The 23,183-nt window shown below is 36.1% G+C and overlaps 1 protein-coding gene across 4 annotated transcripts in view; it reads right to left on the bottom strand.

Moving 5' to 3' along the window:
• Positions 1 to 22,940, bottom strand: part of PIK3C3 (phosphatidylinositol 3-kinase catalytic subunit type 3) — a 146,350-nt gene extending 123,410 nt beyond the window's left edge. For all 4 annotated transcript variants that reach the window (XM_017660015.3, XM_017660017.3, XM_017660016.3 and 1 more), the window contains exons 1-4: positions 22,757 to 22,940; positions 19,630 to 19,818; positions 15,315 to 15,458; positions 1,770 to 1,899 (exon numbers count right to left, since the gene is read on the bottom strand). In XM_017660015.3, coding sequence (XP_017515504.3) covers positions 1,770 to 1,899; positions 15,315 to 15,458; positions 19,630 to 19,818; positions 22,757 to 22,848 — 555 coding nt within the window. In that variant the 5' untranslated portion in view covers positions 22,849 to 22,940. The remainder of the gene's footprint in view (positions 1 to 1,769; positions 1,900 to 15,314; positions 15,459 to 19,629; positions 19,819 to 22,756) is intronic.
• Positions 22,941 to 23,183: the final 243 nt, after the last annotated feature.

Here is a 23,183-nt window from a genome sequence, read left to right as displayed (position 1 = left end):
CTGAGGAACATGAGTTAACCCGAATGCAAGCTGTCACAGCCTAGCAAGCTCTTAAGTCTCTACCCAGAAGTAAAAAGTACAGTTCTATTAGGGATAAAGAACTTTGAAAAGAGCTCAACTCCAATTAACATCAGAAAGAATGTATGATGTTTATTATCCTTAATTTTTATTTTCCTTTCAAAGATTTAGATACCAGTGCATAAAGACTTGAAAAATGTTAACCATTCTGGGCAATACATTACAGCATATAAATTTTAACAACCACTCCTGGAAAATGTAGGACCCCACTTACCATACTCCCCCAATATAAAGAATTTATTTAAACTGTTGATGATTGATACCAATTAACAAAAATGTTAAGGAAGCTTTTTTCTAACATCTCACTTAGCTCTGCATATGCTTACTCATCATTTTCTGCAGTTACAAAAGTGCACTGATAACCTAAAAAGTAAACATGAACCCCTACAACTCTTTGAGGTATTATTCTTCCAATCATCAAAAAGATTATTATCAAGTCAAGTCTTTTTCTCTTCCCATAAAATTCAAAAAATAAAAATGAGAAATTTATAAGGTGCTACATTAAAAAGCCAAAAGTCCAGTTTAAACAAAGTCCAAAGCTGCATATGCTGCTGTTTAAAAATATTCAGTCACCTGTTAGAAAAATTATTTCTGAACTTTTCACCAAAAATAATTAGGGAAAAAATTAGGAACATATAAACAGAAGCCTAATTCATTGAATAGAGAACCAAAGTGGATGGATTTAGCAACCATACAACTTTATATTCCTTGACTCTGCCCATTCCACCTCAAATTTAGAATTTCATCCATAACATGAATTTCAATGATGTTCTAAAAGAAAAAAAAAAAATTAAGAGCTTTTGCTTCTTCAGTACATGCTACATTCCTCCTGCATTTGAGATTTAACCTTTTTTGACTCACAGGCTATAAATGAGCAGATTCTGGTAAAACTTCTGTTTAACTCTTCAAGGTTTATAAAAGTCAGAAAGAGTAAGATTAAAGTTCATCATTAAGATAAACTTTTAAAGAAAATATAGACATGTGAAAAGCTGAAAATTTTTCCTATCTTTAAACAGTATGTATTATAGTCCTTTGTGAACAAATATTCACAAAAAATGTGATATCGTGATTTTAAGCACAGAATTGAGCTGTTTGTATTTCTAAATGAAAACATTTCGTCAAAACAATTTTGAAAGAAAAACATATTAACTCAATCTGTTTATAAAAGGAGGGGTAGGGGTTGAGGGAGGCTAATTTAGATAAGCTAATAATTATCTTGACTAACAAACAACATAACAATTTCTAACATGTAACACTTGCATCTTAATACTATGTCACCAAAAAAGGTAGGTGGTCATCTTGAAAATATCACCAAAAGCTCTATTTTCAAAATCTGACAGAATGATAGACACAAACGGTCATTATATGATTCCGTTTATAAGAAATGCCCACAGTAGAAAAATCCACGGAGACAGAAAGTACATTAGCAGTTGCCAGGGGCTGGAGAGAGGAGGAATTGGGAAATGATTGTTATTAAGTACATGGTTACATTTTTGATGAAAATATTTTAAACAAGTGGTGATGATTGTACAACTCTGGGAAATACTGAAAACGGAAGAACTGTACACATTCCAAGGGTATATCTCAATACAACTTATTTAAAAATAATCTGACAGAATTCATAATGTCAATTTATGCTGTAACAGACATCATTCAGAGCTTTCCACCTGTTCCAATAGTTTCTTTTTTACCTTGGCAAGGCGGCTCATCTGATCTTCTGAGAGAGTACTACTTGTTCTGCCAGGAGTTTTTGTGGGTTCTGATCCATCTGCTTCTACATTAGGCCAGACTTTCAAGTCATGCATCCCTTGGCGAAACATGCTACGTGAAAAGAAAATGTTCAGGGTAGATGTAAATTAATGCAGTTCATTATAGGAAATTTTATATTTCTAAACAGAGAGAATTCTGCACTAGGAAAATGCATGTCTCTCTCGCCAAGCTTTAAGTCTTCAGTGGGTTGTAAAGCAATTAACCAAACAACTAAAATCCATGTAACACTGTTTTTCACATGCTATTCTTCTTCCTCCAAGCAGTAAGAACTATTACAGATTCTAAAGGTAGAAGGAAAGGAGAGAAGGATCAGTAATAGACCATATACACTTCATCACTTCAGTGAAGATCCTAAAATAGAAACCAAATTCCTACCCAATGAAAGAATGTCACAGTCAGAATGTCTGAAACCAAAACCTAAACACATAACTGTCCAGTTTAAGTGACAATTCAGTAGTAGCCTATAGAGTCAAACTGCTGGGGTTTGAATTCAGCTGTCCCATCTATTACCAATGTGACCTTGGTAAATTACTTAACTTCTCTGTGCCTCATTTCCCTCATCTATACAATGGGATCACAGAGTACTGTATCTTATAAGGTTTGTTAGAAAAATTTAATCAGTACACAAATATAAAGTACTTAGAATAGTGCCTGCCACTAACAAATATTCAATAAATGGTAGCTATTTTTATCCTTCTCACTACACAAAGGTTGATTTTTTACTGTATTATTTTCTGTAAGAGATGTCTAAAAGGGTATACAATTGTATATTCATATAAGAAAAAATTCCCATGTATACATATCAGAAATTTAACATATAGTCAGAATTCGGTGTGAGTTCGGTGATCCTTCAGATTATATGACCTTTGATTGTTATGTTTCCTTCAAAAAGCTACCAAAATCTAGAGTGAAAGCTGAACAAACTCGATGTAGCTTTAGACAATTATGTTTTTCAAATATGTACTGTCAAGCTTCTGAGTTTGTTTTGTGGGTGTTAGAGACAGTCTTTCATTTGTGTGTTCTCTTTCTTAACTGTTTTTAATGAGGTCTTTCAAACAATATTAAGTCTACTCAAATAGCATCCTTCCAAAGTTGTAAGAGTTAAGCTATCAACTGCAATGGTAAGAATAGGACTGGAAGTACATGTAAGTGAGTAAGCAAGTCCAAAGCATTTGGCACATTCTCACAATCAAAAATAAAAAAGTGAATAAGGTACAGTTGGATATTTTTTTCTACCTTTAGAAACACTGAACTTAACTGTTGGAGGTCTATATCAGTTATTTTAAATCATTGTCACGTTCTGACTTATGGAAAATGTCTTCACAGATTTTCCTGAGATAATAAGAAGGATTTTACTGAACATTAAATAATAATGCCATCTTAAACATTTAGATTGGGAACTACAGAGAATAGCCATAAGACCTCATAAATGGGTAATATCCAGCAACCATACCTGCAAAAGCTTACCTTATAAGACCAATATAAAATGCACAAAATAAAAGATGGTTGTGAACAACCAAAATTATCTCTATTTATTCATCATGTTAGAGACAAAAAAACAGTTACATTACAAAAAACTCATAATGGAGTTTTAGACAAGCCTTTTATAAAGTTAATTTTCTCTGCCTTTCAACTGAGATATATATAGATTCAACATCAAGCAGATCTGCTTAGCCTCTAAGAAACTGCATACAGCGAGATAGTAATAGCACTTTAAATGAATATCCTCTGAATATCCTTCTGAAATGCACCTTCAGAAATAGCAGAAGACCTCTCTTCCTTCTTTCTACCTCCCTGTTCCCACATGAATACTCTGACTGGCTGAACTTAACTAAATCAAAAATAAGTGGCAGGAAGTCAGTTTACTAAATGATTTAGGTGCCCTGGGACAGATCTGGAGAAGAGATTTAAAGATAGGGAATGTGTGAAGTGACTCAAATGATCAAGTGAACATATTACTTTCTTTTGACACTAATGGAACCTTTAGTAGAGCCTCCAGGTGGCAAGGCAGAAGATGTTCAGAGCATCATGTCCACTTGGGAAATTAAGCCAAACACACAAAACAGGAGAAGAGCACGGCAGGATATCCTTCAGACTCCAACAGAGGCCCCGGCAGCAGCTGCTGTTGCTGTTCCAGCTCCCAGTGCCAAGCCACTACAGCAGCAACTGCCCTGACTTAGGAATTCTCATTTGGAAAAAACATCTGCAAGAGAAATCTGCAGCTTACCTCTGGTTCTTTGCCAATTCAACCTAATGATCAATCATTCTTTAGCTTCTTAGACTCTCACAAGCTAGACTTTCAAAATGAAGACTGTTAGTTATTCCAGCCATAGCTGAACAGATCAGCCTTTCAATTATTAATGACACTATTCTCCAAGAAGCACTGCCTCACACTGACTCAAGTATGCAGCACAGACATGGGAGGCCAGAGTTGGTAGTCAGTCACATGATTTCCCAATGCTGTAACTAACAGACTCTCCAAGGACTACTTTTTAAAAGCTATGAAGTCCACACCAGGACTATTTAGGGAATAACTGGTATCATTTCATTGCTTAAGAAACATCTGAGGAAGCAATGTCTAAAGCACCATTTCCTTAAGCCGTAAGAACTGTAGCAGCACATGAAATGATTTTCAAGGGATAGGTGAAGAAACACACACAGGCTTCCTGCTGAGGCCGCCCAGAAGACTCATGCTGCTTTCTCTCCCCAGTTGCAGACAAGCAGCTGTGACCCAGCAGCACAAGTGCATGTTTGCACTCTGCTATAGCACCTGGGACATCCTGAATAGCTTATTCTCCTGTAATTCAAAGCTGCACAGGAAGCCCAGACCACCCCAGGGAATGCCTGGGCATGTCTCCATTGCAACCCAGTTCACCCTAAGGAAAGGCCCCAGGACACAAAGAGAAAAAGAGTAATTTTAACTTCATAGCGTTTCTCAGAATTCTTTTTCTAAGGTGAAGGTCAGGATAAGCTTCAACCTAGAGGGAACAGGAGTAGGATTCAGCTTTTTTTACAGTTCCTCTCGACTGTTCAAAGAATCCACAGACCTCTGTTATAATCTAATATTATCATTTGGCTAACTGTCCTACAACCATATAGGAGTTGGACTAGTTAATAAAAAAATGTTAATATAAAACCTTATCTTTGCCTCAAATTAAGTAACAGTGAACTGAATATCCCCTTATATCTGACTAGGTACAAAGAGAATTATTCTAACTAAAGAAGGACCTTTTTTTCTTTGCAGGTATTATATGCATATTTTGCAAGTCAAATAGATTTAGTATCATTTGCATTCCATTTGGGTTTTCTCCTTCATTTTTTCCAAAATTTAATAACAGTTATTTGCACTGTATTTTTATCATTACCACTAATGTTAAATAATACTCATTCTCCATGTACATCAGGGATAATTAAGTTTTTGCTTTTCACTAAACAGAATTTTTAAAAAAAGCAAGATGAGAGGAGCCAAGATGGCGGAGTGAGTAGGGTAGCGGAAATCTCCTCCCAAAACCATATATATTTTTGAAAATACAACAAATACAACTCTTCCTAAAAAAGAGAACAGAAGATACAGCACAACAGCCAGGCTACATCGACACCTGCGAGAACCCAGCACGTCATGAAGGGGGTAAGATACAAGCCACGGCCCAGCGGGACCCGAGTGTGCCCCCTACCCCAGCTCCCCAGCGGGAGGACAGGAGTCGGAGCGGGGAGAGAGTGGGGGCCCAGGACTACTAAATAACCAGCCCTACTCATCCGCACCGGGAGCACAGACATACAAAGTTAACCAATCTTCCTGAAAAAGAATTCAAAATAAAGGTCAAAACCATGCTGATGGAGTTGCAGAGAAAAATGCAAGAGCTAACGGATTAAGTTGGGAAGGAGAATACAGGAATAAAACAATCTCTGGAAGGACTTAAAAGCAGAATGTATGAGGTGCAAGACGCTGTTAATGGAATAGAAATCAGAGAACAGGAACACAGAGAAGTTGACGCAGAGCGAGATAAAAGGATCTCCAGGAATAAAAGACTATTAAGAGAACTGTGTGACCAATCCAAACAGAACACCATCCACATTATAGAGGTACCAGAAGAAGGAGAGAGAGAAAAAGGGATAGAAAGTCTATTTGAAGTAATAATTGCTGAAAACTTACCCAAACTGGGGGAGGAAATAGTCGCTCAGACCATGGAAGCACACAGAACTCCCAACACAAGGGACCCAAGGAGGACAACACCAAGACACATAATAATTAAAATGGCAAACATCAAGGACAAGGACAGAGTATTAAAGGCAGCCAGAGAGAGAAAAAAGGTCACCTACAAAGGAAAGCCGTCAGGCTATCATAAGACTTCTCAACAGAAACCTTACAGGCCAGAAGAGAATGGCATGATATATTTAATGCAATGAAACAGAAGGGCCCTGAACCAAGAATACCATATCCAGCATGATTATCAATTAAATATGAAGGAGGGATTAAACAATTCCAAGACAAGCAAAAATTGAGGGAATTTGCTTCCCAATAAACAACTCTACAGGGTATTTTAGAGTGACTGCTCTAGATGGAAGCACTACCAAGGCTAAACAGATGTCACCAGAGAAAATAAAATTACAGCAAAGAAAGAAGACCAACCAAATATTAATTAAAGCCAAAAAATAAAATAAATTACCCACAAAAGCAGTCAAAGGAAACACAAAAGAGTACAGAATAAAACACCTAACATATAGAGAATGGAGGAGGAGGAATAAGAAGGGAGAGAAATAAAGAATCATCAGACTGTGTTTATAATAACCCAATAAGCGAGTTAAGTTAGACAGTAAGATACTAAAGAAGCTAACCTTGAACCTTTGGTAACCACGAATCTAAAGCCTGCAATGGCAATAAGTACATATCATTCAATAATCACCCTAAATGTAAATGGACTGAATGCACCAATCAAAAGACACAGAGTAATAGAATGGATAAAAAAGCAAGACCCATCTATATGCTGCTTACAAGAGACTCACCTCAAACCCAAAGACATGCACAGACTAAAAGTCAAGGGATGGAAAAAGATATTTCATGCAAACAACAGGGAGAAAAAAGCAGGTGTTGCAGTAGTACTATCTGACAAAACAGACTTCAAAACAAAGAAAGTAACAAGAGATAAAGAAGGACATTACATAATGATAAAGGGGTCAGTCCAACAAGAGAATATAACCATTATAAACATGTATGCACCCAATAAAGGAGCACCAACATATGTGAAACAAATACTAACAGAATTAAGGGAGGAAATAGAATGCAATGCGTTTATTTTAGGAGACTTCAACACACCACTCACTCCAAAGGACAGATCCACCAGACAGAAAATAAGTAAGGACACAGAGGCACTGAACAACACACTAGAATACATGGACCTAATAGACATCTACAGAACTCTACACCCAAAAGCAACAGGATACACATTCTTCTCAAGTGCACATGGAACATTCTCCAGAATAGACCACATACTAGCCCACAAAGAGCCTCAGTAAACTCCAAAAGACTGAAATCTTACCAACCAACTTTTCAGAGGTATACAAAGGTATAAATCTAGAAATAAATTGTACAAAGAAAGCAAAAAGGCTCACAAACACATGGAGGCTTAACAACATGCTCCTAAATAATCAATGGATCAATGACCAAATTAAAATAGAGATCAAGCAATATATGGAAACAAGTGACAACAACAGCTCAAAGCCCCAACTTCTGTGGGACACAGCGAAAGCAGTCTTCAGAGGAAAGTGTACAGCAATCCAGGCATATTTAAAGAAGGAATAACAATCCCAAATGAATAGTCTAACGTCACAATTATCGAAATTGGAAAAAGAAGAACAAAAGAGGCCTAAAGTCAGCAGAAGGAGGGACATAATAAAGATCAGAGAAGAAATAAAATTAAGAATAAAAGAAAAGAAAAATATCAATGAAATCAAGTGCTGGTTCTTTGAGAAAATAAACAAAATAGTAAGCCTCTAGCCAAACTTATTAACAGAAAAAGAGAATCAACACACATTAACAGAATCAGAAACAAGAAAGGAAAAATCATGACAGACCCCAGAGAAATACAAAGAATTATTAGAGAATACTATGAAAACCTATATGCTAACAAGCTGGAAAACCTAGAAGAAATGGATAACTTCCTAGAAAAATACAACCTTCCAAGACTGACCAAGGAAGAAACAGAAAATCTAAACAGACCAATTACCAGCAACGAAATTGAAGCAGTAATCAAAGAACTACCCAAGAACAAAACCCCCGGCTAGATGGATTTACCTCGGAATTTTATCAGACATACAGAGAAGACATAATACCCATTCTCCTTAAAGTTTTCCAAAAAATAGAAGAGGAGGGAATACTCCCAAACTCATTCTATGAAGCCAACATCACCCTAATACCAAAACCAAGCAAAGACCCCACCAAAAAAGAAAATTACAGACCAATATCCCTAATGAACATAGATGCAAAAATACTCAACAAAATGTTAGCAAACCGAATTCAAAAACACATCAAGAGGATCATACACTATGACCAAGTGGGATTCATCTCAGGGATGCAAGGATGGTACAACATTCGAAAGTCCATCAACATCATCCACCACATAAACAAAAAGAACAAAAACCACATGATCATCTCCATAGAATCTGAAAAAGCATTCGACAAAATTCAACATCCATTCATAAAAACTCTGATCAAAATGGGTATAGAGGGCAAGTACCTCAACATAATAAAGGCCATATATGATAAACCCACAGCCAACATCATACTGAACAGCAAGAAGCTGAAAGTTTTTCCTCTAAGATCAGGAACAAGACAGGGAAGCCCACTCCCCCACTGTTATTCAACATAGTACTGGAGGTCCTAGCCATGGCAATTAGACAAAACAAAGAAATACAAGGAACCCAGATTGGTAAAGAAGTTAAACTGTCACTATTTGCAGATGACATGATATGGTACATAAAAAACCCTAAAAACTCCACTCCAAAACTACTAGAACTAATATCGGAATTCAGCAAAATTACAGGATACAAAATTAATACACAGAAATCTGTGGCTTTCCTATACACTAACAATGAACTATTAGAGAAATCAGCAAAACAATTCCATCCACAATGGCATAAAAAGAATAAAATACCTAGGAATAAACCTAAACAAGGAAGTGAAAGGCCTAAACCCTGAAAACGACAGGACACTCTTAAGAGAAATTAAAGAAGACACTAACAAATGGAAGCTCATCCCATGCTCTTGGCTAGGAAGAATTAATATTGTTAAAATGGCCATCCTGCCCAAAGCAATATACAGATTCAATGCAATTCCTATCAAATTACCAACAGCATTCTTCAATGAACTGGAACAAATAGTTCAAAAATTCATATGAAATCACCAAAGACTCTGAATAGCCAAAGCAATCCTGAGAAAGAAGAATAAAGTGGGAGTGGTCTTGCTCCCCAACTTCAAGCTCCACTACAAAGCCACGGTAATCAAGACAATTTGGTACTGGCACAAGAACAGACCCACAGACCAGTGAAACAGAATAGAGACTACAGACATTAGTCCAAACATATATGGTCAATTAATATAGGATAAAGGAGCCATGGACATACAATGGGGAAATGACAGCCTCTTCAACAGTTAATGTTGGCAAAACTGGACAGCTACATGTAAGAGAATGAAACTGGATCATTGTCTAACCCCATACACAAAAGTAAATTTGAAATGGATCAAAGACCTGAAAATTAAGTCATGATACCATAAAACTCTTAGAAAAAAACACAGGCAAAAGTCTCTTGGATATAAACATGAGCAACTTATTCATGTACATATCACCGCAGGCAAGGGAAACAAAGCAAAAATGAACAACTGGGCCTATATCAAGCTAAAAGCTTCTGTACAGCAAAGGACACCATCAATAAGACAAAAAGGTATCCTACAGTATGGGAGAATATATTCATAAATGACAGATCCAATAAAGGGTTGACATCCAAAATATATAAAGAGCTCATTCACCTCAACAAAGAAAAAGCAAATAATCCAATTAAAAAATGGGCAGAGGAGCTGAACAGACACTTCTCCAAAGAAGAAATTCAGATGGCCAACAGACACAAGAAAAGATGCTCCACATTGCTAATCATCAGAGAAATGCAAATTAAAACCACAATGAGATATCACTTCACACCAGTAAGGATCGCCACCATCCAAAAGACAAACAACAACAAATGTTGCCAAGGTTGTGGAGAAAGGGGAACCCTCCTACAGTGCTGGTGGGAATGTAAACTAGTTCAGCCATTGTGGAAAGCAGTATGGAGGTTCCTCAAAAAGCTCAAAATAGAAATACCATTTGACCCAGGAATTCCATTTCTAGGAATTTGCCCTAAGAATGCAGCAGCCCAGTTTGAAAAAAACAGATGCATTCCTGTTTATCACAGCACTATTTACAACAGCCAAGAAATGGAAGCAACCTAAGTGTCCATGAGTAGATGAATGGATAAAGAATATGTGGTACATATACACAATGGAATATTAATCAACCATAAGAAGAAAACAAATCCTACTGTTCGCAACAACATGGATGGAGCTAGAGGGTATTATGCTCAGTGAAATAAGCCAAGCACAGAAAGACAAGTACCAAATGATTTCACTCATATGTGGAGTATAAGAACAGAAAAAACTGAAGGAACAAAACAGCAGCAGAATCACAGAACCCAAGAATGGACTAACAGTTACCAAAGGGAAAGGGACTGGAAAGGATGGGTGGGAAGGGAGGGATAAGGGAGGGAGGGAAGAAAGGGGGCATTACGATTAACATGTATAGTGTGTGGGGGGCACGGAGAGGGCTGCGCAACACAGAGAAGACAAGTAGTGACTCTACAGTATCCTACTACGCTGATGGACAGTGACTGTAATGGGGTTTGTGGGGGGGATCTGGTGAAGGGGAGAGCCTAGTAAACATAATGGTCCTCATGTAATTATAGATTAATGATACCAAAATAAAAATAAATAAAAATAAAAATAAAAAAAGCAAGCTGGTTTAAGTAAAAACATCAAATAAGAGTATACTTAGTACAGATATGGCAGGAATTCTGAAAGTGGGAAGCCAATGATTCACATTTGAGAAATTCTGCTCTAAGCAAGGTAATTTCGGAGGGCTGTTCTCCAACATGTTTCATTTGTATCTGACATGTGATGTGCTCAGGGCATGGAAGAATAATAACATGAATAGTCTCCAGTTAAAAGAAAACACATGACTTCTAAGATTCAAATTTTAATTTACTTAATATCAGAGAAACTGACTGATGTTTATTTCCCACTTACTGCTACTATTACCTTTATGGAAATCTTAGTGAATTACTTCTTAAAGCAGAATAAATACTACTGATTCATCTCTCAGGCATGTTTCCAGCATGGTTTGGATGGAAGGTAAAGAAATTGTCCTTTTCCTGGGATATACACAGAAATACAAATAAAGCAAGCACCAGGGATGAAGTAAAGTAAGAAACTGAGAAGAACTGCAGGCATAAGTCATATAAATAGACTACTATGGAAAGGTTAATGCAGGGTTCTCAAAATGCGGTCCATAGGCCACCTGTCACAGAATCACTCAGGATGCATATTAAAAATTCTGATTCTTGGGCCCCACTACAGATTTACTGAATTAGTGAGAAGGCAGGAAGGTGCTTTTCCACTGAGCTTATCACTTGATTATTATACATGTATTGATAACTACTGGTTTCACATACTTTTTAAAAAATGCCAAAAGCTAACTAAAAGAGTGTCAAAAACGTCAATCTGAGAGAGTTGATTTGGCTTTAGGCAGGTCTTTTTACTGCACTTGTGTGGAAATTTCAATTGTCTCACACCTATACTCAAAGTGCCTCCTGAAACTATATCCTAAAGTCATCTAATGCACATGAATGCTAAAAGAGGTGTTTTATAAGGGAACCTCCACCTGATACTCCACAAGGTAAACTATTTTACTAAGAAGCTGGGAGGAAAAACCAAGGGGTCTATCTGGCTGTTGCTTAAATTTAACTGCTTAGACTGTATAGTAACAGTATTAAGCTATTGTGCATATTTTTTCTTTGTGTCAAGCAAACCCCACTGTAGTAGATAAAAGTAAAAAGTAATACTCTAGAAAAGGAATGATACTGATTTAGTAATATATCTGTTACATTGCAACATGTTCTTTTGTCAAAAATTGAATTTAAAAACTGGAGGCCACAATGTCTCAGACTATGTCTAAATTATTGTTCTTACCTGGGTTTCAATAATAAATATCTTTTATTTAGCTACATTAAACTAAAATACCTACACATTACTAAGCAATCAAGCTATCTAAATGGATTACACCTAGATTTTATTCATGAGTTGAAGCTTTTCTGGCAATACCCTATTCTTGGAAAAAAAAATTCAGTATTATAAAGGTGTCAGTTATCTCCTTAGTTAACATACATAATTCATTAAGAGTTCCCAACAATGAGTGTTTTTTATAACTGAGAAAATAATATTAAAATTTTATCTGATGAAACATAGAGAATATCCAGGGAAATTTAAATGCAAGACTAATGAAGATTACTGTTATCTAATATTAAAATATTTTACAATATAATAGTATCCAAAGCTAATAGAATAGTTCAGAAATAAAGATAGCTTATATTTACTGAGCATTCATTAAGCTCATTACATGTCTTTAGTAATTTATCATCACATCAACTACTTTGTGAGGTAAATGCATCGTTAAATCATTTACAGATGAGGAAACTAAGGCATAAGGAGTTTAACTTGCCCATGGGCACACAGATATTAAGCAAAGGATTCAGGATTTAAAACTACATAATCTGCTTCTACAATCTACCTCCCAAACTACTGAGACAGGAACTACGGGTGTAGTCAGAGTAGTGTGAGGGCCTCCAGAAAAAGCAAGGCAGGATATTCGCGGTCAGAGCAATGTAACTACATACAAGGAAACCCACTACCAAAACTCTGTGTTAAACATTAAGCCCTAGAGTAATTTTTCAGTGAGATCAGTTAATACACCCCAAAGAACAGTAGCACATGTTTTTATTATGCTAATCATTTATAATCATGTGTGGGATTCACTTTAACATACGAAAAGGCCCAGGCCTATGTGCTGTCTTTCCTCCTTCAAATTTGATGAAGTGATTTTGCAAACTGGGCAACTAATTTAGCATGCAGGCCCAGCCATAAACAACACAGTAAAAGGCAAGAAGGATTCCACCTTTAAGATAAGATTGCATTTTAATACCCAAGAAGTTAAGACATTAGAAATTCTTAACTTACTCTTTAGCAAGTAATGCCTCAGCCCACCTTGGGGGCTGAGCAGGTGGCCTTGTTTCATATGCCCCCAGAACAAGATGCTGGTTTCTCAGGGAGAAATCATCAGAGTGGGGAGTTGCTTGTGTTAAGTTAATTCTAAATATTCTGGGACCACTTAATAAGTCCACACCCCTAAGCTTTTATTCATGTTCTCAAAAATCCTCAACTGCCCATAAAACCTCTAAACAACACACCACTATGGACTCTCTTGTCCCCTCCTGGCGTGATCCAGAACTGTTCTTTCACTTTATCTCTAAATAAAAGCCTGCACCTTGCTCTCCTACTTTGAATGTTTGCGAAGCTCATTCTTCAGCTTTGTGAACAAGAACCCCGGCATCACTACCATACAGTATACTACACTGTTTCTCTTAAACTTCAATACATGATGAATTGAATATATAAGGATACCATTTCATAATACCTGGAAACAATGACTTATTTAATAACCAATGTTAAGATAAAAAACTAGCCATTTGTTGTTTTCTTTTTTTTTTTAAAAGGTAATTCCCAATACATCACTCCTTTCACAAAGTAATTTTAGATAAATGTAAGATTTAAATGTAAAGGACTGAAACAGTTAACAGAAGAAAGTATTTTTTAAAAATGGGAAAGGACTTTCTAAATTCACAGGCTATAAACATTAAAACTGTTAAATTCAACATAATAATTTAAGACCCATGAATAGCAATCAGACAAGTAAATAATACACTAACTCAAAAGAAAAATGTCAAATAGGAAAAATAGTATTTGGAACATGAAACACACAAAGGACTAATTTCACTTATGTATAAAGAACCCTTACACATTAATAAGAAAAAAATGACAACTCATAAAAAGGCAAAGAATTTTACAGCATGTGTATTTTATTTCAATTTTTTAAAATGAGCAAAGGACATTAAAAAGCAATTCATAGAAACATAAAACACAAATAGTAAATGAACATATCAAAACGTGATCATCCTCATTCATCATTCACATTTAATGATGTGAAAATTAACTCTGAAGGTAACATTTTTCAGCTTTCAAATGGGCAAATATTAAGGAATCGGCTAACACTTACATTAAGATCACTCCCACTCTGCCCTGAATGGAACTGGGACTTCTTTCAGAAATTCCAGGTCTAGAGCAGAAAACTGCCAATTGGTCTACATAGCTCATCTACCAGGAAACCAGGAAACTACCAGTGACTAGTACAGCACTATCAAAAGGACATGGACCAGCTTGAAGGGGCTCCTATTGACCAAAAAAGGGAGTTTTTGAACACTATAAAAAATAAAGGCAGCAATGGATTGAGACATTTCAGAAAAGTTTAAGACTAAAAGTTCAAGACAAAACTTAAAAAAAAACAAAAATTCATCATTCACCAGCTCTGCAAGTTACTGGGGCACCAACTCATTCTGAAAATTGGTATAAGGGGAAAAAAATTAAACATTCATCAGCTTTCCCTATATGAACTGTATGCCAAGGCTGACTCAATACTTGATGAAAGACAAAGTTCTTTAGAAAAAAAATTCTAACTAATAAACACAGAAAGAATAATAGAGTATCTCCAAATCTCTTATAAAGAGCAATCCCTCTGTTCCAGAAGAAAAGGAATAGAGAAAAAATACCTTTCAGGACTATGGGTTTTGTTTTTTTTTACAATAAACTTATATTATCTGTAAATTTTTAAGAACTGAATTAGCAAGTTTTCTATTACAATCATTACTATTATTGGTAAATTTATGCTTTTTAATACAGCTTATTCTTTGTCACTATTATGACAAAGTAGAAAAACCCTGTAACAAAACAGTTAGAAGTGTATGTCAAATCACTTTTTTTCTCCAAAAAGCAAGATTCTAGTCCCCAGTCACTATTTTCTAATAGAAATCACATTATGGATCACTAACAGTGGAGTACTATAAATTGAACTTCTCAATTAATCAATGTGCATATCCCATAGGAAATATATGTGTCAAATTCAGTCTCAGAGGTGAAGGAATCATATGTAACAAATAGGTTTTCACTTCTTAGCACACACAAAACCACACTAGGCATAAACTATTAAAGCCCTCCCAAGAAGAAAAGGGACAGAAAGCTACAACACTCCAATAGATTAGGAAAAGACAATGCTCACCCATATTTTCCAAAGAGTGAAACCGTTGTACCTCCCACGGGCACTGCCTTTCCTGGTCCGTACACATCCCATATTGTCAAGGCCACTTGGGCATTCCTGGGCAGATCAGGGTATTTCACAGGCAGTTTTAGCCATTCATTCCAGCTATGGAAATAAAGTCAATATAAGCAAAAGCTACAGAAATAAAGCCAAGATAAATAAATATATAAATATATAACTTTACTGTAAATTTACAAACCATACGAGGTTTGGCCAGAGAAAATATCCCAAAAGATTAAGTTAGTACTACAAAAAATGCAGCCGTTACCTCATTTTTGCTGTAACCAACTTCAATTTTAAATACAGAACACATGAGAAAATTTTTTTGAAAAACAAAGCTCATGAAAAAGAACACTGGTAAATCTTTAATCAAGAAACTCCAACAGTATCACTAAGACACAAAAAATACAATAAGGCTAATAAACATCTGGAAAACCCTTTAACTTGTTAGAATCAAACTTGTTTTGAGCCAAGCTATGATTATGATTTATAAATAAAGCAGAAAAGAACCACTAATAGCTTAAAGAGGTGGAAGTAGTCTACCCACTACCTTCATTAATGTGAACCAGACAGCTCTGGACAGTTTATTACATTGTGAGATTTTTCTGCTTCTCATGCTAATTCATTAATACTGCTAATGCTTAGCTATTAGATTTTTATGCTTTCAAAGCACGTCTGTATATGTGATTTCACTAAGGAATGCTTGTTCTTCATAATATAGTAATAACAACACAGCTTTTTTTACTCTCTATTTATCTCTGAAAATCTGCTTCTGCATTCAAAGTCCACACTCAATTTATTTGGTAACTTCAACTCTTTTAAACAACAGATGGCTTTTAAAATCCCAAAAGAAACCTATGCAAGCAATACACAAAGTAATACCCAACAGACATAGAATTGTTTCTCTCTGTTTACTCAAAATTATTCTGTTTACTAAAAATTATTCTCAATGGGGCATATCCCAGTCTAGGTCAAATACATCTGCCTTGGTAAGAAATTGAACAGAATTTTCAAAAACTTCAAGGACGAATCATTTATATCCACCATATAAATTCAAGGACTTAGAGGAAAATTAGAGATGGCTATCAATTTAAAGGAGAATCAAACGGTCATTAAATCCTTTTTTTCTATGAAGTTCTTTAAAAAATAAATCACATGCTTAAAAAAGCCATTCTCCACTACAGATTAGCTTGAGGAACTAAATGAATTTATTTAATTACTATTGACATGGCAGGGCAGGCTGAGAAGGTAAATACTAAGCAGTAACATTTTGTGCCAATGAACAAACCACAGAGGCTAATTAACAAAGGCTAAAGTTAAAGAGAAAAGTCAATGACAATACCCAAAATGAACTGTGAAAATCCTCACTCTGTATTTGGTCCTTTGACTAGGAGACAATAGTAAGACCAAGCAATACTTTGCCTCAAAACCCCTGGTCAACACCGGAACACCACACCTCTTCAAATCAAAGCATGCACTTTAACCTGTTGTATGCACTGGGCTTCTGCAGAAGAGCTCTTTTGAAGAAACTAATCTGCAGCTAAAAAATTGTTTGAAAACTGCTCAAGATATTCTAGAAATATGGAAAGATCTGGTGAAACATCAAAAAGCTGTGTGTTTTGAACTCCATTTTGTTCTTTCCCTCCCCATGCATCAACCCCCATGTCCCAACCCTCATAAAGCTTAAGACTAAATTTACCTGGCAACTTTCAAAACACTGCAAGATCTTAAAGCTTGACTCTGGATGGAAAGATCCCCACCAGGTACCCCCACCCACACACACCACTGTACATATCTTCCAGTCTGATAAATGTACTACTAAATTCTAAACTTCTCATTCTTATACTTTCTCATTTTTTCTCATTTTTAAATCATACTAGATTGTTGTTAGTCTCTCTCTCTCTAAAGCTCTTTCAAACCCTTTAGGGCTAAGAGAGAATACAAATTTAAAAAAAAAATGTAAATATGCCTACAGAATAATATTCATATATAAAATATGGAAATTTGTAGTTTTCCATACATAAAAATAAAATTTTACCTAAAGTATAATCAAAGCAAGTACAGGTTCCCCTTACGATGAGCTCTCTTATTACAGGACAGGATAGAATAGGATCTGACAGAATAAACCTCAATAAATTTTGGATCAATTTCTCAATATTCAAACTCTTACAACTATCAGAAACTCAGAAATCAGAGTTAGATGATACAGAATCTTGCACTACCCCAAAATCCTATTGTAATAAGAAAATGTAAAAATTTGGAGAACAAGAGACCCTTTTATGATATAATTTATTTTTCCCACAGTTAAGAGTATTTCTTTTAAGCAAGTGCTATAGAAAATGATGGCTGTGTAAAGTTTGCCCTCATTCCTTTCAAGAGGGTGACTATCGTTTTGATGAACTGATAAAAAATTCCACTCTTAAATACTCAAGAGGATATACAAAATCTGCACATCTTCCCCTAAATGCAGAGTGTATTAAAAAAAAAAAAAGCCTATCCTCAAGTTACTTTATCCAACATGAAGTATTTCTCTATTTTCTACATAGCTGCTTTAAACATTTAAGTTAAAAAAGTGCCATTCTTTATGTCAGAGAATTTATTTTATTAAACAGTTGCACAATTTAAAAAATTGAAATTTAAAAAATTCAAACTTTTAGAGGGCAAATATGGAATTTTTTATGTCCTTGAAAATATGTAATATATAAATAATGCAGGGAGGAGTTGTTAAATGGGAAAAAGAGGATAAAGACTCTAATAACCCTATAACTAGGAATCTGCTTTTGCTCTAGTTTCCTTTATGGCCAAGACATGGAACAAAACCAATACATAATTTTCCTTGCTGATAGAAGTGGAATACACCATAAATGTTAACTTTCTAAACCTAAATTTATGACGCTATGTCTTTTTTTGGGTCACTAGCCATTCTGAAATATCTAACAAAAGTTTTGAGCTCTGTCCCTATAAAATGTACCAAGGCATACAAAGTTCTGCATATGTTTTCATGGGTTGGTAGATTTCCTGATTCCAGTTTAAAAAACCTCTTATACAATTAAAAAATTTTGGTCCATTGTTTTAGGTATAATGATGGCACTACAGTTATTTAAAAAAGATATACAGAAATACTTACAGTTAAGATAATATTTCAAGTTTGCTTCAAAATAACAGTGTGTATAGAAAAAACAGGATAGGCCTTGATTTAATAGTTGAAGCTAGGTAATGGGGCCTTAAAATTCATTATATTATTTGTTCTATTTTTACAGGTTTGATATTTTCCATAACAACTGTATATATGTGTGTGTGTGTGTGTGTGTGTGTGTGTGTGTGTATCTATCTATATATGTGTGTGTATATATATTTAAGAAGTATGTTTGTGTTTGTGTTTATCCACAGAAAACTACTAGACAAATTACACCATTAAAATAGTTGGTTTTGACATAGCCATATGACCAGAGCTCAGGCTTCTACTTTCTCTAAAAAACTCTTCCCAGCCTGCTGGGCCACACCTGGTAAACATACAGTTGCATCCTCAACAGCACAGCCTGGCAGCCTATATCGCCACCTCTTATCATCACTGTAGACATGAGCTCCTTCCTTGAGAAACATGCAACATATATATCCTGCACCAAATTACCAGGGTGCTGAATAACTCATGGATCAAGCATTAAAACTGCACAATATACTGTATCAACTAAGTGTCAAGAGGTTAAAGACGCACAGTACTATTCTGGAAAAACAGGAAATTCATGTTCACTATATTTACCTTGCATCCCAACAATGATTTGCTAATATACCATGCTCAGTAAACGATGAACTTAAAAAAAAAAAAGAGCTAGTTTTTTTATTTAAAATAATAATTAAAATCTGACCTGAAAGATGACAACTGAGCTCTCTAAAGAGCTGAGCTCCAAACATCACATTGGACAACATTTCAGACTATCCACAAGTATTTATGTGTTAAAGTTCAAGGACACAGAATGGTAGAAAAAGGGCATAAAATGCTACACATGTGTTTTTGGTTTGGGTCATTCTATGAATCATTCAAGTTTGTATTAAAAATAATTCATATATTTTATAAGATAATACTTTAATAAGATAATAAAATATAATACTTCATTCTGACTAGGTTACAGCTTTACACTATTTAATCAATGCATATTACAGGTGTTAAATAATTTTTTTAAATTCCTCTAATCCCTACAAACAAATCATACTTGCAACATCTGTAAGGAAATGCTAGAATAGTCTAGAACCCACCATATGCAAGAAAACAACTTACTTCCATCTTGTACTAAATGCCTTGTATGATGTTCTCACTGGCAAGGCCAGAGGCTTCCCTTCTGCAAAAACTTGACAAGTAACATAAAGGTCAGAGCACGTCTCTTGGTACAGTCCTGAAAACTTCAACATTGGGTCTTCTAGAACAGCTTTATAACTCTTTTGTTCTCTCTTCCCTTCCAAACTTCCTCTGGAAGCACAAGAACAATAACATTTAGACATACATTTTCTAAGCATATACACAATAAATACTAAGAGTTTATGATTGTGTCACAGAAACCTGCTACTTAAAACACCTTCCTGTAGATGCAATTAAAGTCACTTTTACATCTAATACAGGTATTTAAAAATCCTAACACACCTAAGATCACTGTCTTTCAACATATTGCTCTATTTTAGGCTTCTAAATTTTAAACCCTGTAATCAACTTTCGGTCTGTCTTCCAGATGTCACTGGCTTGCCAGGCTTTAGTTTCATTTTATTAACTTATAAAATGAAACTATTCACATACTCTTTCAACAAACATTTACTGTACTAGGCATAGAGGCCCAGGAATGAAAGACAAGATAAACAAATACCAGGTCACAAGAAAATGTTAAGTCCTTACTTCGGGGGAGAAAACCTACTTTTAACTACACATTCTTTTTGTACTCTTTCAACTTTTTTTTATGTATTGTATGATCACTTCTTGAAATTAAAACATAGTGTTGTAAGTCATAAAAGATATGCAGGAGACATATAAAAGAGGTAGGTACATTGCTTGGACATCAAGGTTATGTTAGATACTGTGTCAGTTATTTTATACTCTTTCTTACTTATATTTTGCCATATTCCCATGTTATAAATGATGAAGCAGAGACTCAGAAATCAAGCTTATCATCTAGTATAGTAAAGTTAAGTAAGAGAGCTGAGAATAAAAGCCAGAGCAGAGGAAGCCAAAAACAGTTTTCCTCCCATTATAGAAAGATGTTTCAAGGTCTCAGGAGCACCTAACTGGGCTTGGGGCTAGCAGCTTAGTATCCCAGATAGATGCCTGAACAACATATGGGAGTTGGAAGCCAAAGAGGTAGAGTCATCCCCAAAAGAACAGCACATACAAATGTAAAGAAGATGGGGTGTCTGGGGAACTGTGAGTTATTTGGTGTAGCTAAAGTGTAAAAATCATGTGGGAAAGAAGCTAAGAATGAGAATGAAAAGTAAGGGGACAATGAAGCTAAGTAGCCACCAAATTTAGTACAGTGCCTGACATAAAGTGAACATTCACAACTCTTAATCAAATTATCTGAAGTGAAAGTAATATAATCAGATTTGTATTTATGATACTTCCAGCAGGAGTATAAGAACATAATGGAGAGGTGGGACTCAAAGCAAGATCAGTTAGAAGACTTTCTGTCAAAATTAGAAAGGAAAAAGGTAGACTAAGGCTCAGGCAGCGGCAAACAGGGGTGACAGATCAAAAAAGTTTAGCAGATAGATTCAAGGAAAATTGTTAATGACTAAGCAGAGAAGTTAAGACAGGTAATCTGAATGACTTGAAGTTTTCTGTCTTAACCAACTTGAAGAATGATGGCAACGATCACCAAAATAATGTGAGAAAACAAAGGAAGATGACAGTTAGAGGGGAAGGCTAATGACGTGCTCAATTTTGGACAAGTTGTTTTTAAGCTGCTTCAGCTATCCAAAGTGACCATGTCTAATGAGCAGTTTGATATTCGAATTACAGCACTAAAAAAAGAGACATCAAAGTGCAAGTTGTATTAAAACCACAGAAACAGATGAAAGGCCTAGGGAGAATAAACAGAATTAAATAATGTATTATTCTCTGATTACATGATCTTAAACTGATCCCCCAAAAACCTACAATGGCAGTCTCAGAAGCTAAATACTGAATTTTGCCAAATTTTGAACTTCTGCTTTATCTCTTTCTCTCAAAATGTTCAGTGTGTGTGCCTGTTGATAATGGACTGGATGCTTTTTCTTTCTTTTTAATGTTCAGAAGTTTCAAAAAATGCATTTATGTGTCCAAGAAATACTGAGAGGAATGTGACTGAAGAAAGGCCCTTTACCAGATGATCCCAATACATAAAGCACCTAAGGGTGTACACTGTAGAAAGTACCTTAAATAGGTGGGTGCAGTATTATACAAGAGTACTCTGTTTACTTATTTTGACCACCAGTACACAAAGAATAGTAAAATATTTTTCAGAGTCTGAATTAACCTCTGAAAATAAAGGAAACAATCATTCAAAGGCACATCTGACAACTGAGAAATGTCTTTACTGCAGGTAAGCAGCCCTCTGCCTGCAGCACATTTACTGAATATTGATTAAACATATTATGAATAACGTGATTAACAATTTGTGATAGCTTTCATATATGAACATACTTTATAAGACCATCTTAAAATGGACATCATTTCCAATTCAGTCCTACCTGTCCCCCATTTTAGTTCCATTATTTCTCATCTCCAGATGTCATGCCCCTGGCCTTTACTTCAACAGTGATGCCGCAAGTTCTTCCTGCAAGGCTCTTTTCTCCTATCTTCTGGTCCCTTTGCAACTGGCACCTTCCTCCTGGACTCACTCCCAGCCTCCCTGGCTAAATAATGCAGGACTGTCCAAAGATTCAACCCAACCCTCTATCAACTCCAGTGCTTTTAACACCATATCCACACGCTCATCTTATTACCAACTACATCTGCCTGTGTTGACCTCCCCATAATTTCTGCAGTCTCCATTCTACCTTCCAGCCCCGTTCTAAAGTAAAAATCTCCCAATTATTAACTACAGGACGACGACTTTACTGACTTGATTACTGGATCTGTATAATAAGACTAATAGCCCCTCAAAAGATTGCTCTGAAAAGCAAAATGCTTTGAAGAAAGTAAAACAACTTGGGACTTGATGGCTTTTTCCTACCGCAGTCTTCAGAGACCACGTCCTCAACCCTTCCCGCACACGAACCTTCTCCACGCTCCTGAGCTCCTCCACTGCCCTCGCCGCAGCCCTCCTCAGCCGCCCCCAGGCCGGCCTTCAGACTAGTACCCACCTTCCCTCCCCAACTCACAGGCCCTGCCTTCCCGTCCCTGAACCCCAGCAATCCCAGACCCGCTTCCCAGATTCTCTCACATCTTAAGCTGCACGTTAATGTCCAGGTCACAGCTGTAGATGTAGTGAAACTTCTCCGCTTCCCCCATTGTACCTCCCAGCAAAGGCAGCATCTATAGCTGGAGGCAGGACGCTGAAACGACTCAGGGACTAAACAGGTTGAGCGCCCCAACATGGGGACTTCCGGCTCCTCCCCTCAGCTCTGGTCCCTCCAATCCCTGCCCAGAGCACGACCGAAGTGACGGAACTCCCCGCCCAAGCTTCCCTAGTACGCATGTGCAAAGATGCCCACCATCTTGCTTAAGGGTAAGTAGGATGCCGGAAAAACGGCCTGTTTGGTTACATTCCAGGCTTCCTGTGTTCTTCCTGTCTTAACACTTCTTTTTAAAAAGAACGTAAGGAGCTGTCATTTAAACTTCAGCTGTTCCTAAAATCTATCCAAAAGGAA

The sequence above is a fragment of the Manis javanica genome, chromosome 9 (genome assembly GCF_040802235.1).
Source record: "Manis javanica isolate MJ-LG chromosome 9, MJ_LKY, whole genome shotgun sequence".
Lineage (NCBI taxonomy): Eukaryota > Metazoa > Chordata > Mammalia > Pholidota > Manidae > Manis > Manis javanica.
The sequence above is the reverse complement of the archived record's forward strand: the minus strand, read 5'-3'. Positions and strand labels throughout refer to the sequence as shown.